Consider the following 17,734-nt stretch of genomic DNA (forward strand, 5'->3'; position numbering starts at 1 on the left):
TTTAAAAAAAATAAAACGAGGAAAGCAGGTTTTTTTATTAATATTTACCAACCATTTTTGCGCAAATGGAAGTACACCTTAATACCTGAATAGTAAGAACTATTGATACTCCCTTACTCATTGATTGAACTGTTTTTACAGATTGTGCCAACCTTATGAAAAAATGTGTTCAGTGCCGTGCTGTGGTTGAACGGAGAGTGCCTTTTAGTATGTGCTGTAGTGGAAAACCGGCAGAAGATGTCGTAGACGATATAGGTGAGTAAGTCATGCACCAAAGCTTATTTATATTATTTATATTTTATAATAATAAGAGTTCCCCAGCTTTGGAAGTTTCATCTTTCTGGATTATGAGTTATAAGGTCAGGATCCTAAACTTAACTAGCATATTTGAGGTATGCTTACTGTTAATCTACTGGCGTTGTAATAGATGTAAATAAAAAATAAAAAAAACACACTAGCCCACCCTAGATTTCTTCTACTCCCCTTTACCTTCATCCACATGTAGAGATGATTTCTGAATGCTGGCGTAGTTATTAATTTGGTGTGGATTGACTGTTGATGGAGTGTTTGATAAGCTGTTGACTTCTCTTATATGGACATTATTCCACCATGTTTTTTATTCTCTGAAAATTCTATTTTTTCTTTTTACATTTTCCAAAAGCTACATTTGTCTCAATCTTCTGTAATGTATTCATTTAATTTAAGTAGTCTCCCAGAGGACCTTTTAGACTTTTGCTTTGGCTGAAGCAAATGGTGGCCACTAGCAACGATAATTATGCCTCAATTATTATTCTTAATTTGTAGGGCATTTAAGGGCTTCAGAGCTTGAGGCTCTAAACCTAAACCCAATTTAATGTCCATGTTGGCTGCAGGTTCAAGTATTTCTTGTCAATACTTTTCACCTCTTCCAGGACTCGATACCATTAAGACTTCAGACAACATCCCCATGACCCAGTGTCAGGTTGTCATCCTCTGGGGCATCAAGACTTGCATGTGTATGACTTTGCAGTCTGTTGCCTGCAAGGGCGTGATCAGAGTATACAATTCAATGCCAGTTTTACTGCCTACTTCTAAGAATCATTCATTTGATGAGTGTCATCTGTGCACAAAGCTTAATTAGTGTGTAAATGTCATTCTACGCTGCAGAGGATTTTTCAGGTAATCTGAAGAAAGAACTTGTACCAGAGTTATATTTTTTTTAAACTCGTAGTAAAACTCATGTAGTAGAGTTCAGTTGCCGTCCTTTATTCACGCATTGCTGCTTTCTAAACTCAAATGTCTGTGTGCGTGCCGTAAGAGCGCATTATTCGAAAGTTGTACTAATAAGCAAGTGAGTCAGGCAAGGGAGTGCTTGAATGTTCTCTTTTAAAACCTGGACAGCTATAACCAAGCACTTGGTATATAGCCATGAGCTCCTTGTAGGCCTGAAAGAAAGAACATTGAATGGCTAGTGGTCCTTAACACTATAAAGTGTGTACTGTGTGTGTGTGTGTGTGTGTGTGTGTGTGTGTGTGTGTGTGTGTGTGTAAGTATCTACCTCTGTCTGGAGATAATTGCAGAGATAGTGCCACCTGTTCTTGAATTTTCTCCCCTTGGAACTTTAAAGAGGATGAAAATGACACGTATTATTTATTGAAGTACCAGACACAACTTAATTTCAGATTTAAAAAAACAAAATACTCATGGAGATGTCTTGCATCTATACCTAAATTTCAGTTGAAAACAGTGGGTAGTCCATTTGTTTAATCAGAAGGTTGTCTTGGCACCACTGATGATTTTTGCATTGAGGAGCTTTGTTGTGTCATGGATTTTGATCATTGCTAATATAACTAGTTGAGGAATTTATTTTAGATGCTGAATACTTTTCGGAAGACTAATTCGATTGGGACATTTCGATGTGCTTAATCATTGTCCTTAAAGAAATCGCTTCAGAATTGAAACCCAGCATTATATCTTCTCACTTAAATTTGTTAATGGCTTGTAATGATTTTGTTTACTAGATTTGCCATAAGCACTCTTGATAGACGTACATACATCACCAATTCTTGCTTACCTCTTACTTGAAGGGACTTTCTCGCCTTATGATCCTGCATCCACTCAATTCCTCAAAAGATTGTCAGCATGATGTTCTGGGCTGTTGTGTATGTTTTTTTAACATTTGTTAAGCCAGTGTATGAAAAGAAAATTGTGTAATCATTCATTTTATTTTAAATCACCGCCTCGCTGAGCCAAATCTTGCAACACTTGTAAATCTTAAGTTTTTCTAAGATTACCACATTGAAGGTATAATTAAGTTTAAACTTTAACTCTGTGGTTAAAAAGAAAAAGATGATGCAGATTCAAAAATGACATTGCGCTAAATTAAATCAACGGCCATCAGTTCCTTCTCTTATAGAAAACACAATAGGTCAAAATGTGTCCTGCTACACCATACTAAAGTATTTGCTTAGCTGGCACTGGGAGCAAATGCAAATTTATTATAATGCCATTATTTTCTGGTTGCAGCAACTGCAAGCATTCCAGGTTTACAGAAAGACAAGGACAATACCAATGTCAATGCTGATGTGCAAAAACTTCAGCAGCAGTTGCAAGACATCAAGGAACAGGTAAAAAAGGTTTACTATCATATCAATAGACGCAATTTAATGCTGTAAAAACATTTGCTTGACATGCATGGTGGTTGCAATTATTAATTTATTGTAGTAGAAGGGAGCTGTCTAAGTGGGGCCACCAATATGTTCCTAAGGGTTGTGAAGGATTTTGGAGACCTGATAAATCAGAATCTGCTGGAGTGTGAGTTGCAGGACTGAACCCACAGTGCGAGCGAGGGAGAGACCCTTCACTCCGTTTTAGTGGATGGGTGCCTCAACCATTAGGCTTATAATGCATTAGCCCCCATCCCAGTCCCATCCCTCCCACCGTCAACTTCCATGGACTGGGACTGTTGGCCTGGTTCATCTTAGTTCCCTCCCCTCACTCCTACCATCAGCTGCCATGGGCAGGGCTGGGTCTGCTGACCTGGTGGATCGTCACCATAAATATTATTTGGGCTCTCTGAATACCACTTACAGGTTGATGAGGCTGCACTTAATATGTAATTGCTTTCGGTACTCCTTCAGCCCGGCTCTTTCTTCCTGATCTATGCTTTTGCAAGGTAACTATTATTGGAGGATGTCAGTATAGATGAATGACAAAAGGGTGCCCTGCACACGCAGACGTCAAAAGCTAGAGAGATAAGCTTGTCACAATGTGAAAACTAGTGCAAGGCAATGATGATTCTGAGAGTAATTTTGCCTTTTAAAGGAAAAAATGAAAGTAGAAGAAAGATGTTAGTAGTGCATTGTTTTACCTCGTAGTGCTTTGAGGCTATTAAAAATGAGGCATGAAATACTGCATTCTTGCATTTGGTTCCGTCTGCCATTTTGGTTCATGGAGATAATACCTCTGGGACAAATTTACTATTCCCCCATTCCAGCAACTAAAGAAAGAGAGCAGGTTAGTGGTGTATCTACACAGATATGATGCTTTCTTCCCAAGTGTGGCGCACAATTTGGCTACTTTGCACCATGAACACAGCTTTGCACCATAGTGCAAAGAAATGTGATCTCTAACCTCAGATTTGCACTTGCAGTGCAAACAAATATGTTTAGACTAACTGAAAACGTTATCCACATTGCTTCTGTGCTGTACAGTGCAGCGGGCATGCAAAGTTTGAAACGTTTTGAGAAATAAAAACCTCTCCCCTTCTTTGCCAATGCCTCACGGAGGCATATTTTTTGGAGCAAAGCCCTGTCTACAAATTTTAGTAGATAGGGTTTTGCATAAAAAACCGTGGGTGGCAGCATGGAAATATTCTTGTACCACCTATGAAGCAAAGTAATGGAAAGCAGAAGAAAGCAGTACTTTGTGTTAATTGTAGGCAGTTTTGAAGTGCAAAAAGCAGTTTGGGGTTGGTAAGCAAATAAATCAACACTTTGTGCTGCTTTGGGTCACATTAGGTAACTTTGCTTGGGTGTCAAATGTATTTAGAAGTATACAATTATTACAGTGATCTGTGTGTAATCTACAGGGCATGGGTCAGAAGAATCCTAGCATGGGCACCTTATCCCTCCATCTATCTGAAATTGAGCAAAACAAATGTATCCCTGAGTTTAAAACAGAACTCTTGCTCTTTACGGTGCTAAAATATGGCAACATCTGGTTAACTAGTCCTGTATAAAACACGTGATTTACATTAAAAAAAACAATTAAACTGAAATACTTAAAGACCACAGCAGCTGACTCTAGTAGCTCAGTGGCTTAATGCATCCACTCCAGAAATCTGCATTTGACGTCAGTCTCAAATTCAAACACTGGAGGGTCCTCTCAGCCTTTTGTCTTTCCAGGGTCAATAAAATGAGAGCCATTCAGTTGGATAACAATAAACATTCGTGCATTCTGCAAGGTTTTTTGTGTGCTGAGTATTGTGTGGCCAGAGTGAATCAGGAAACAGAGAGCTGGGGGACACAACAGGCGTAAGCGGGACCACAGCCACATGTATATAATTTTTTTTTTTTTTAAATGAATGTTCATGCAAGTGCCCATCTGAGTGCGTGTATGAGTGCATGTGCGAATATGCCCATCCGTCTAGGGGGACCACCCGTCCGTAAATTTCACAGACTGTCCGTAATTTCGCCCTGGCGTCCGTTGTCCGTGATGAAAGGCTTAACGGACGGCATTTGTCCGTAATTTTAGCCTTTCACCAGAAGGACAACCGACGCTCTGTGGGAGGCACGGGCAGACAGATAAGAAAAGGCCTTCTTGTCAGGGTGTCTCCTTCCCTAAAGAAATGCAAATGTGGGCAACTTTTAAATCTGCAAATGCAAAGGGGCTTGAAAACCTGCATTGACCTTAATCAAAGGAGTCACTTAACGCTTTCTTATGGCAAAGATATTTTCTTTTAGAGCAGTACTGTAAGGGTGTTCCAAGGTGAGCTGTGGAGTGTGTTATAAAAAAATTTTTTAGTACTAGGTATAAACTGTATATTCAAATCTGTATTTGAAAAGCACCTTTTTTTTAAATTGAACGAAATGTATTTGCACATTTTGTAGCAGCCTATATTATGATGTAATTGTGTTACATGTTATACACCAGAGTGGCTGCTGTTCAGCATGGCTAAAAGTTAGTGGCTTAGTGGTGTGGATTGAAGTAGAGGGGCATAGGAGCAGAGACGTAGAGCCCAGTGGTGCAGAGTACAGTGCAGTGGGGTACACTACAGTTGTTTAGAGTGCAGTGGTTTAGAGTGCTGTGGCGTGGGACAGAGAAAAGTGGCATAAAGTGCAGTGGAGTAAAGTGGCATGAAATAGAGCAGTAGAGTGTAGAGTAGGCATAGAGTGCAGTGGCGTAGAGTGGTGCAGCGTGGAGTATTGTAGAGTGGTGCAGTGCAGAGTAGAGCATAGTGCCTAGAGTGAAGTGGCATAGAATGCAGTAATACAGAGTAGAGTGGTGTAGAGTGCAGTGTTACAGAGTAGAGTGTCAGTGGTGTAGAGTGGTACAGAGAACAGTGGCATAGAGTACAGTGGTGCAGAGTAAAGGGCGGTGGAATACAGTGCAGTAGTTTAGGGTACACTGGCATAGAGTGCAGCGGCACAGAGTGGCAGGGTGTTAAGTAGAGTGGCATAAAGGGCAGTGAAATAGTGTTTTGGTGTAGAATGTAGTAGTACGGAGTAGAATGGTGTAGAGTATAATGGCAGCCAGTGCAGTGTTAGAGTAGAGTGTCAGCATGCAGTGGTGTAGAGTGCATTGAACTAGGGTGCAGTGGTCAGGGTGGCGTAGAGTGCAGTGGCATTGAATAGATTGTTTCAGAGTAGAGTGCAGTGGCATAGAGTGCAGTGGCGTAAAATAGTATGTTTCACAGTAGAGTGAATTGACTTAGAATGGAGAGGTGCAGGGTAAAGTGGAGTTGCATAAAGTGGCATAGAGTGTGATGGCATAGAGTAAAGTGTTGTAGAGTGCAGGGGCATAGAGTGCAGAGGTGCAGAGTAGATTAGAGTGACGTACAGTGTATTGATGTAGAGTGCAGGGGCATAGAGTTGAGTGTTACATAGTAAATTGCACTAGCATAGAGTGTATTAACTTAGACTGCAGTGGCATACAGTGCAGTGTTGCAGAGTGGCATAGAGTGGAGTTGTGCAGACTATATTGGTATTGCCTAGACTGGATTGGTATAGCGAACAGAGGCACAGAGTGCGCTGGTGTAGAGAGCCGTAAAGTGCATTGGCATAGAGTAGAGTGGTACAGATTAGAGTAGAGAGGCATAGTGTGAGGTAGCATAGAGTGCAGTTGCATAATGTGGAGTGGTTCAGAATGGAGAAGAGTGCAGTGGCATGGAGTGGTGTAAAGTGGAGTGATACAGAGTAGGGTGCAGTGGTGTGGAGTGGTGCAGAGTGGAGTATGCATGGTGTGGTAACACACTGCCATTACAGACAACACATTTTTTATTGCAATTACCATTACATTTGCACCGACATACAGTCTTTCAAATATACATATACTGTGCACAGACAGTGATGTGCGAAATTGCATCCCCAAATGCAATGATTTGTTTTAATCGTATAAAGGTACTTGTTTCCAGAACAGTTTCTGAAGTTTATTTAAATTTTCTCATGTGATAGAAAATACATTCCAAAATCCAGTATCCAGCAAGATTGTCGCATAAAACCTCTCACTTTGAAGTCAGAGAAAGAAAAGTAAGCACTAAGTTCCCACCGAAGACAGAGCCTGACATTTGACTTTGTTCTTTGAATGCACAGCAAATGTGATGAGATAAGAACAAGATTTACAGGCCTATTTACAGAAAGGGAGCACTTGGAAGGATGCTGTAAATAAGGTTTGGGCAAGGGAGGACGAACTCAAGCTACATAGCCTAAAACAAATAAAGCCAGCAAACTGAAACCAACAAAATGTGAGTTACAAACCACAAAGCCAATGGCAAGCAACGGGCGGAATGCATTCCCAACGAAGCACTATGAATGTACTTAAAGTGACAGCCGTGGGATACTTTGTGGGGAGAGTCCAGTATTCACTAGTGCCACGTGGCCCACTACAGAAAGCAGAAGAGAATACCAAAAGCAAATTGGGCTTAGAGGGACCATGACATTCTGCCGAGATTTCCATACTGCAAATCAGTGAGAGAATGGTAGATATGAATCACTAGGCATCAAACAGGTAACTGGTTCCCAGTTCAATCTGAGATTTAATTGTATATAATGGGGAAAACAGTGCCATATATTAAAGAAACACTAATTTACATTTTGTTTGTGCAATTTGCATCCTAAAAATTTTGAAGATTCTGTGTGACTTGATGCTTAGGGATAACCCAGATCACTAGTTTGGCTTTTGCTCAATTTCAAAACCGTTTAAAGACATGGACAAAGCGGGCAATTGCCTTGCACAACCTTGCAAGGGGTCTGGCCCATGCTCACCTTTCACAAGCACGGACAGCGGACCATTGCACTAGAAGAGTTTGCCAAGGTGGATGGGTGTTACTTGTTCAACCACTTGACAGTGCCTTTTCTGTTACTCTCCTGTGTGCAGAGACACCTCCCCAGGTACACAATACCTTCTGATAGTCTTGGTGGGCCGATCTTGTCTGATTTTAGGAATTGTCCCACTTTGTTCTTCTGTTCCTTATTTATCCAGTTCTTGACAACATCTTTTTGAATCACTTGCCGTGGGTCTCCCATATGATCTCGATTTCATCCTCCTCTTTTAATGTCTTTGATTGGTAGTCTGGGCTCCCATTTCTGGGATAAGTGTAGAGTCCCAGACATACACTGTAGTGCTGTGAGACCACAGACAAGTTCTGTGCACCTCACATCCTGACATTAGGTGTGAGACAGTCACCCACACCACCTGCCCCGCCTCATTAAAAAATGTTTTAGGTTGAAAGTCTATGGGCGGTTGGGGTGAGCCAGATTTTTTTGTTCAATTTGTTTAAACTAGAATAAGGTTAATTATCTTAATGTTTCCCAAACTGTTTGCCAGGGGTTTTAAAATGTTCAGAAACATAATCAAAAGTTTGCTGTTACTTTCTGTTCAAGAAAGATTGGGTAGATTTGGGTAGGGGGTGATGGCCTAGAAGCAGTGCTGAAGGGCATTAATTTACTACTGAATGAGGATTTAATGTGACTCCTGAATGTGGCATACAAGGAGGCAATCACAAATAGACCACAGTCAATATATAGTGCTATGATAATTTGTAAATAAATGCACTGATAACGTAATGGGGTATGGCCTCTCTCTCTTGGGTGTGTCTGTAAAACTGACGTTTGTTCTTGAATTTTTGTCCTGAATTTTGACCCTTTGTCCTGAATTTTTTACAGTCCTGTCCAGAATTTGCCTCAATGCCAGGTGGTCACCCTACATCAGTCCTGTCACAACCCCACATGTAGCGACAGATGTGGAGGAGACAAGCTGGCAGTTACTCCCACATGTTCCATTCAAGAAGGCGCTGCGACTCGCTGTCTGCCATCCTTGAAGTTTTTTTTGTGTTGGTTTTACTGTTTTGCGGGTAGTAGGTGTTCGGGTGCTGGGGTGGGAAAGCGGTTCAATTTCAGTGCTTTTTGTGTATGTGAGATCTGTCTACATGAATGTTCAAGAGTGTGCAGTATTGGGTGATAGTTTTCTATTATTGTTAACAAAAAAGATCAGGATTTGTGCACCTGCTGCAGAGATCTGCTTTCAGGCACTGGACTAAAATTTGATAGAATGGCTTCAGCTTTTAATTTGTCTCATTCTTATGAGATAATTATCGTGGAGATTGCTTTTTAGGGCACTAAGAAATGGTTAGACCTTCACAAAATGTACCATTAAAAAGGAGTCAGTGAATTTTGTTTTAATGTGCTTTGGTGCTCACGTTCTCTATCTACATAGTGTAGATCACAGCAACTAAGGAAAATGTTTTCTAAATAAGAGAAACATAGATCATAAAATGAAAATACATAATTGGCGATATCTTTCAGTAGGTTGAGTAGCTCTGCACAGGACACGTGCACCTCCATTTCCAGAGTATGGATAATAATTCTTCTGTGTAGTATTTTGTACAGAATATTGGATATTTATAAACCTATCAATACACATATGTTACCATTACACAAAATGCTGGTAATTAATTGATCAGACTGCGGCCGGGTGAAGGGTTCGGTTTTCTATTCTTTCACATACAGATTTATCCGAAATGAAGGGTACTCAGTACCAGTGTCCCGTCAGGCAGAAAAGGGAAATGGCACACTGCGAGATAAGCCCATTTGTCTACGTGCTGCTGTGCTGGTCTTGCGGTGGGCCGGCCCTGACCTGTGTAAGGAGGAGATACTGCATTGGTGCTGGCGGTGGCTGACGGCGGAGGCAGGCGCTGACTGGGCTGTCGTGCGAGGTGCCTAGGCGCTTGTTGGATATCCTGCGTGTTGTCTGGCTGCCTGGCGAGGTGAGACCGGAGTGGCTGCGAAGGGGTTCCTTGTTGTTGGGAGACCCTTGATCTGGATATCGTTATTTCCATTCTTCACACAAGGAGATGGTTACAGACCGAGCGGAGACCATGGGCAAGGCTGATCAGCGTCAGGCAAAGCTCACCTTTGATGGTGGGAAAAAGAGAGGTGGGGCTCCTGCTTCGCTGTCCTGTAGTGACGGAGCCGAGGAGGGAAGTTCGGAGGCATCGGTGAGGTCCATGTTTTTGGAGCTCAAGACTAGTCTGGCTGGTATTGACGCGAAGCTGGACCATGTGACTGAACAGCTAGACCGCATCAAAGCTCGTGTTGACGATCATGACTCCAGATTTGAGGTGCTGGAGACGCGGACGTCGGAGATGCCGGATGCCTGCCAGGAGGATAGAGACCAGATCGTGCAAATGGAGCGCATTTTGGAGGTGATACAGAATAAAAATGAGGACTTAGAGGGGAGGTCGCGACGCAACAATATTCGCATTGTTGGGCTGCCGGAGGCCACTGATATGGGCCGCATGGAGGACTTCGTGGAGAGCATGCTGTCTGACCTGTTTGCGGGCGAGCTCTCCCAGATGCTGGTGGTCGAAAGAGCCCACAGGTCTCTGGGGCCTCGGCCCCCGCCAGGTACCCCTCCGCGACCAATCATAGCGCTCCTATTGAACTATTGAGACCGAGATACTGTTCTCAGTTTGGCAAGGGAGAGGAAGCCGCTGGTGTATAAAAATTCGGAACTCAGTTTCTTCCCTGATTATACCCCAGGCGTGCAGGCGCTGAGACGTGCCTTTTTGCCGACCAAACGCTTACTGAATCAGGCGGGCGTCAGATTCGCCCTGCTGTACCCTGCTAAGTTAAGGGTGCAACATGAAGGAAAGGTACTGTATTTCACGGATTCCAAACAAGCGGCCAAGTTTGTTAGACGTTTGCCTAGGCGGCCGGAGACGGCGAGGCCGGATGGCTCCGGATCGGAGAGAGCAGCCCTGAGTGACAATGACTAGTTGGCGCTCTGATGGGCTGGCGGTGCTGGCTGAGGCTGATGGAATGTGAGGGTTTGTTTCTGCCTTTAGGATCGCCCTATTGTTCAACTTGCTGTTTGGCCCTGGTGCCCCTCTCTCCTAGTTTTTACTGGGTGGAGAACTGATAGGCCGGTAATCGCCCCTAGGATGAGTCCTGACTATTGTGTTTATGCTTTAAAGGGGTGGTTTCGGGGTTTGGGAGGGTGGGTTTCTGACATGACCCGATTGGGGGGGGTCTGTGTGGGAAGCAGTTGGGGTGGGCTCAGTTGGGATGTGTGTTCTTGGTTTTCTATGTTCTTCTTGCTGTTTTTCTCCGCGCTTTTGGCAGGTGGGGCTGTGCTTTCGGGTGGTGTGCTGTATGTATGTGGGGGTAGGGATGGGTACAAACAGTGTGACTAAGGTCCGATGTTTGTCGTGGAATGTGCGTGGGCTAAACGATAGACGGAAGGCTCATCTGGTGGCAGCGTATATTAAACGACATGAAATAGATATCTGTATGCTGCAGGAGACCCACCTGGTGGCGTCAACGCTGGGCAGGCTAGGGACAGGGTGGATTGGCGAGGTTCACTGTTCGACCTATTCGAATTAAGCGCGAGAATTCGCAATTTTGCTGCGCAAGGGTTTACGGTGGCACTCCTGTAGGGTGGTTGTCGACCCAAACGGCAGATATGTTTTGCTGAGTGGCATGTTGTCAGACAGAGCCTGTCGGCTCGTTGCTGTCTATGGTCCCAATGTGGACGACCCAGAGTTTTTCCGAGAGCTGTGGCACTTGGTGGAGTCGCTGGGTGCTGGTGCGGTGATCTGGGGTGGTGATTTTAATGTGATTCTGGATTCAAGGATGGATCGGAAGAGTGCTGCTAGTGTGCAGCATGTTGCAGCGGCGAAGGCTCTGGCGGTGGTGATGTTGGGTGGTGCTTTAGTAGACCTGTGGAGGCAGACGCACAGATGTTAGAGAGGGGTACGTGTGTGAATTACGCCCACTGTAGCTGGTCCTGCATCGATTGTTGGCTGGGCACTAGAGACGTGGAGGTTTGGACGAGGTCGGTGGAGCATCTCCCTCGCTCTTTGTCTGACCACGCCCCGGGTAGGTTGGTGCTGGAGATACCCTGCGAGTTGAGCCGGTCGTTCATGTGGAGGTTGCCTTGTGGGGCGCTTCGTGACGCGGTCTTTCGTGCTGAGGTGCGTGAGGCTATTGTGCTGTTCTTTGCAGAAAACCGGGGCTCGGTGAGGAGGCGGATACATTATGGGAGGCATTTAAGGTGGTTATCCGGGTTTATGCCTCGAAACACCATGGAATGCTGAGGACCCTGCGGCGGGAAATGGCTGGTCTGGAGGGGAGGATCGCGGAGCTGGAGCGGCGTTTGGCGGCGAGTTGGTCGGGCGAGGTGCTAGCGGAGCTCTGATGAGAGGTGTCCTTGTATGAGGAGGCCTCCCTCAGGGAAGTCTGTTTTATGAGGAGGCACGCCCAGGCCCGTCGTTATGGAGAGGAGGAGAGAGCTGGGCGCACACTTGCTGATATGCTGCGCAGGCCCTGGGCAAGTAGCTACGTCACTAAGATCGTGGGGGCTGAGGGTGAGTGTGTGACTGGGACAAGTGGCGCCATGCAAGTTTTCACAGAGTATTTTGCGCAGCTATATGCTGCTCCGGAGGGTCTAGACGCGGAGACGGCACAGGCGTATTTTGCTGATATTGCGTTAGTGTGGTTTGAAGAGGAGCACTGGTCGTATCTGGATGTCACGTTCTCTGTGGAGGAGGTGACTGCTGCGATTCGTGGCTTGCCTGGTGATAAATCCCCTGGTATCGATGGTTTGACTCCCACGTTCTATAAAGAATACGCGGATATTCTTGCCCCATACCTCTTGGAGGTATACGCAGAGGCGTTGGAAACTGGGATCCTACCTGCCTCGCTCCGGGAGGCACTGATCGTCATGATTCTCAAACCCGGGAAGGACCCGGCTCGCTGTGACTTGTATCGTCCACTCTCTATGATCAATATTGATAACAAAATCCTGGCTAAAATGAATGATTGCGGCACACCTGCAGCCGCTGCTTCCTAGACTGGTGCTCCGGATCAGTCCGGATTTGTACCTGGGAGGTCCACATGTCACAACTTGCGCACCTTCTTTGCGGTCGCGGGCTCGATGGAGGTGGATGACAGTGCAGCAGCATTATTTTTAGATGCCACCAAAGCTTTTGATTCTTTAGCATGGGAGTATATGTTTGCGCTTCTCGCCCGGGTGGGCCTTAGCACGCGCTTTGTGCAGTTGATTAGGTTATTGTACACACTGCCCACTGCTCGGCTGCGGTTAAACGGGTGTGTGTCGGCCCCATTTCCGGTTGCCCGTGGTACGCGTCAGGGTTGTCCATTGTCCCCGATACTTTTTGCGGCGGCGGTGGAGCCTCTGGTGGCAGGGCTGTGGCAGAAGCATAACGATAGAGGTTTGCAGTTTCGGCAGAGACCTGTCTTGGTATCTATGTACGCAGATGACATTGCGCTATATGTGCGGAACCATGGTCTGAATTTAGATATCTTGCTGGATGAGATCGTGCATTTTGGCACCTTCTCAGGCATTATGATCAATTGGTCCAAGTCGGTGGTCCTGCCTTTGACTCCGAGAGTGACGAAGTTCGACTCTCGGTATCCCATAGCATGGGCGGAGGGCCCGGTGCGTTACCTGGGGGTCCAGTTGAGTTGTGATGTTGACACTCTTTGGCTGGCTAATTATGGTGCTGCAATGTTGTGGCTAGAGGAGAAGATTGAGGCTTGGCGTGCCTTACCGCTCTCATTGATTGGGCGTATCGCTGTTCTGAAGATGGTGGTTCTGCCCAAATTCTTGTACCTCTATGTTAATCTCCCGCTTCCGCTCACGAGAGGTTTCCTGCGGTGACTGTGCTCTGCTCTGATTCGTTTGGTGTGGGTGGGTAGCCAGCCTCGTATTTCGTGGGAGAGGCTGACGCTGCCGTTCGAGCTAGGTGGGCTCGCTGCTCCAGATTTGGAGCTATGCTATAATTGTGCGCAAGCGCACTTTGCATGTTATTGGTTGCGTCCGATTCGATATTTACCGTATCTGGCACCAGAAAGTGATGCAGTGTGGTGCGAGTGCTTGGGAGCCGGGCTTGGCCTCGACCCAGGGGAATAGACACAGTGGCATGTACAGCGAGAGCGTGGGGGATGCTGATGCAGTGTTCTGGTGTGGATATACCGTTTGCTCCTTCGTTGCCCGTTATGGTGGTTGCCAATGCCCAGACGTTTCGAGATGGGGGGCGTACGCAGATTTCTTCGAGAGGCCGGCTTAGCGGAGCTGGGAGATTGGTTTGCTGAAGGTCGTATGATTACCTTTTCGGAGGCACTCAGCAACAGTGGCGTAACTGCGCTGCAGCGGATGTATGCTCTCAGGGTTGGTGCTATGCTGCGGGCTCGATTCCCTGGTCTACCGGAGGCTCCCTCAGAATGCCGTGCTTTGGAGGTGCTGTGCTGCGCGCAGTCACCGCGTAAACTAAGTACCAAATTGTATAATTGCATTCAGGAGCAGAGGAGCGGCACTGGGGCGTCTTCTAGGGCTCGTGGGAGAGGGACGTGGGCGAACCTATCACGGAGGAAACGTGGCGGAGTTGCTGCACACATATGAGAGCGCTGTCCCCAAATTACAGGCTGCGGCTGCTGCATCTTAAGTTTCTGCATCGCTTATATTGTACACCTAGCGGGCTTCACTCTATGGGCCTGCGTGCGGATGCGCGGTGTGAGCGCTGCCGGGCACCTGACGCAGTCTTTCTACACCTGGCATTGGACTGCGTGGAGGTCCACGCTTTCTGGGTGGAGGCATTGCATACAATTGCTGAGGTGACTGGAGCAGAGATACCCATCTCCGCCAGGGTTGCGCTGCTAGGGTGTGTGAATGAGATTAATGGGCCTCATAGAAGGTTGGTGGGCCTGCTTCTGTTGTTAGCTAAGCGTAGAGTCGCCATGTGCTGGGGCAGGGGGCGAGCGCCGTGTGGGTCCGAATGGCTGCGGGACGTTGCCTCTTGTCAAGATCAGCTGATAATTGTTTGGGAGCTTATGCCTGAAGGGTCTCGACTGAAGGATATTTGGGCTCCTCTGCATGAATACCTGGCGTCCCCGAACGAGCAGACGAAATGAGGTGTGTTTGCTCGCACCCTGAAGCCCTTCCTTACCCCCTCTGACCGTGCTACGGTCTGAGTATAGCTGCAGCTGGCTGGTGCACTCCGGTTTGCGCGCTTTGCCTGCCTTTCTTGCCTATCTTCTAGTTTTTTTTATTTTTTCTCTCTCTCTTCTTCTGTTCTTGTTATTATATTGTCCTCGATATTTGGTATGCTACCCCTCCTGGACTATACACGTGGACGGTAAGGGTCTGGAAGGCCAGCGAACTGGGCTCGTGAAGATACTACAGAACTTGATGTACACTGAGGGGAAGTTTGGAGCCTGGTCGAGCGGGATAAATCCGAGGCTGGGGATGGCTGCACCATTTATAATTTGTTGCTAAAATTGGGGGGCTGTTTGTGCTGTTTTCTGTTCGGTACTCTGGCAATAAGGAATAAATAAAAAAAAATTAAAAAAGCCCATTTGTCTAAATGTAGCTAAAAACACACAAGATTGGTGTAGTAAGGCAACCAGAATTAGAATGTGGGTCTCCTGGTGACAAGTTTAGTCATCTATGAGGCTGCATCCTCACTGCAAGGCTCTTTAACTTGTTGATGTGCTACAAGATGCGTGTATGTTGCCCTTTTAAAACTTGTAGCCCTTTTAAAACTTGTAGCATTTTTAACACATTTGTGTGAAAATGCTGCTGTAAAATGCACCACTGGCTCAAGGATGACCACTGGTAAAAGACGCTATGAAAATGCTGATACTGTTAAACACCTGTCTCACAGCCACGTCCTAAGACACGCCTCTGCCAGACGCTCAACGCCCACCAGAGTCATTTTAGTGAGTATCATACTTTTTTCTATTTAAAGCACTGGCTGAGGCCAGTGAGTTTTAGTAGACACCATTTGCTAACTTTCCCTTGAACATGGAGCGTATTCGCCCAATGTATAATAAAATGTTACCAGTGAAGGCATGAGTGATTGTTATTCTGGTTTTGATGATAGCTCCTCCCTCACCATTCAAAATCTTAGCCTCACCTCCTAAGTTTGTATCTATTTTCACCCCTGTGAGTGGAACAGATTTTATGGGTGACAAGTTTAATTTGAATGGGCTTCTCTGCTGTTAGCATCTACCTACCTCCTAGGTGAGTACTGAGCGGCGTAAGGTAGGCACGGCAGCCCCCGCGGTGCAGGGTTGAGGGCCCCCCTCAGCACAGTTAGCTCTAGGCTGTTAGCTCCTGATTGAGTCCGGAGGGAGGCCGCTCCATGTACCTTGCTGGAGTGCCCCATCAAGTTTTTCATTGCTGCCAAGCTTTCAGATTGTTGTGTGACATTGTAAAAAATTCTGTGTAATTATGAGTGACATTTCAACGACTGAGTGATACTTTCTCATGAGCAAAATCAAGTAATGAAGACGAGGGAAACATAAATATCAGAAATTACAGCCATCTGAGCAACGAGAAACTGGGGGAATTGGCAGGGGCACCCTGCTCTGCATCTTCCTACCTGCGGTCCGCAAGGCAGGAGAAACATGGCATTTACTCTTGCCCACTGAAAGCAGTGCCGCCTTTGATACCATGGATTGAACAGGGGGTGCTTTTGTACGCTAATTAAGCGGGTGTGTGGATTTGTGTTTAGGTCTTTAAATCTCGGGTTCACTTAGCTGGGACATGAGTTTATGTGATAGTGGGATACATATTTCTTGTAATATATCGAGAACCATATTCCTCCAGTGGTACACCAGCGCCATCTTGTGGCCTTTGATAAACAGTACTTGGAGTTAAGCTAGCAATGTGAGAAACAAACTGCACTGTTTTATCACACCTAAAGACACGGTTCTTTTCCGTGACAATCTCAGACGTTGCAGTAATATTGGAAAATGACCGAAAATGCGTTATTTTAAAGCAAGATGCGTGGCACTTGGCAGGCCCGGAGTTTCGTTATGCCACTGGTGCCTATCCAGGGTACTCCGTCAGTTATTATCCAGATTGCTGACAGGGAATCGCTTTATTTGTTTGAGCTTGATTCCTTTGATCGGCCCAAGAATTAGGCAAGTGTTTCAGGACACCGGAGCATCTGTCATTGTCAGCCGGAACCTACAGTGATGTCATCTTATTGGATCAGCGCTCCTCCCACCCCAAAATCCCGTTTAACAGTGCCATTAAACCCAATGCAGATCTTAATTGTATCAAACCTAGGATGTAGCTGCCGTTAGGTGGTGTAAACGAACTAGTACATTTAAGCATTCCGTTTAGAATATATCAAATACAGCTCGTATGTAGGACACTTAACTGATTCTATGTCTCTGGGGCTATCAGCCAAGCTGTTTGTCCAGTAGGTTGTAAATAGTTCCACTTCACCCGCTGGGCCTGAATGGAAAGCTTTTAACGTCTTCCCTTCAGGACTTACTGCTTGCTGCTTTAGAAGTGGTTTGTAGCACTCGAGCTCCATCTAGTGGCCTTGCTTAGAGTCGCACCTCAGTACTTTAACCCCTTAGCTGCTGGGCCTTTTCCCCCCCAGTGCTGAGCCCTTTTTTGGCTATTTGGGGTAGTTCGCGCTTAGGGCTTCATAACTTTTTGTCCACATAAGCTAACCACGCCAAATTTGCGTCCTTTTTTTCCAACATCCTAGGGATTCTAATGGTACCCAGAGTTTGTGGTTTACCCTGGAGGAGACCAAGAAAATAGCCAAAATACAGTGAAAATTTAGTTTTTTCCAAAAAAATTGGAAAAAAGGGCCGCCGAAGAAGGCTTGTGGTTTTTTCCCTGAAAATGCCATCAACAAAGGGTTTCTGGTGCTGAAATCACTATCTTCCCACCTTTCAGGAACGGGCAGACTTGAATCAGAAAACCACATTTTCCAACACAAATTTGGCATTTTACTGGGACATACCCCATTTTTACTATTTTTGGTGCTTTCAACCTCCTTCCAGTTAGTGACAGGAATGGGTGTGAAACCAATGCTGGATCCCGGAAAGCTAAACATTTCTGAAAACTAGACAAAATTCTGAATTCAGCAAGGGGTCATTTGTGTAGATCCTACAAGGTTTTCCTACAGAAAATAACAGCTGAAATAAAAAAATATTGAAATTGAGCTGAAAACAACAGCCATTTTTCTTTATGTTTTACTCTGTAACTT

At 45.6% G+C, this 17,734-nt stretch overlaps 1 protein-coding gene across 1 annotated transcript in view; it reads left to right on the forward strand.

Annotated features, from left to right (window-relative positions):
- MIB1 (MIB E3 ubiquitin protein ligase 1) overlaps window positions 1–17,734 on the forward strand; it is a 345,878-nt gene that overhangs the window by 307,564 nt on the left and 20,580 nt on the right. The window contains exons 19-20 of the mRNA XM_069220006.1: window positions 142–255; window positions 2,506–2,606. Of these exons, the coding sequence (XP_069076107.1) occupies window positions 142–255; window positions 2,506–2,606 (215 nt within the window). The remainder of the gene's footprint in view (window positions 1–141; window positions 256–2,505; window positions 2,607–17,734) is intronic.

The sequence above is a fragment of the Pleurodeles waltl genome, chromosome 2_2, assembly GCF_031143425.1.
Source record: "Pleurodeles waltl isolate 20211129_DDA chromosome 2_2, aPleWal1.hap1.20221129, whole genome shotgun sequence".
Classification (NCBI taxonomy): domain Eukaryota; kingdom Metazoa; phylum Chordata; class Amphibia; order Caudata; family Salamandridae; genus Pleurodeles; species Pleurodeles waltl.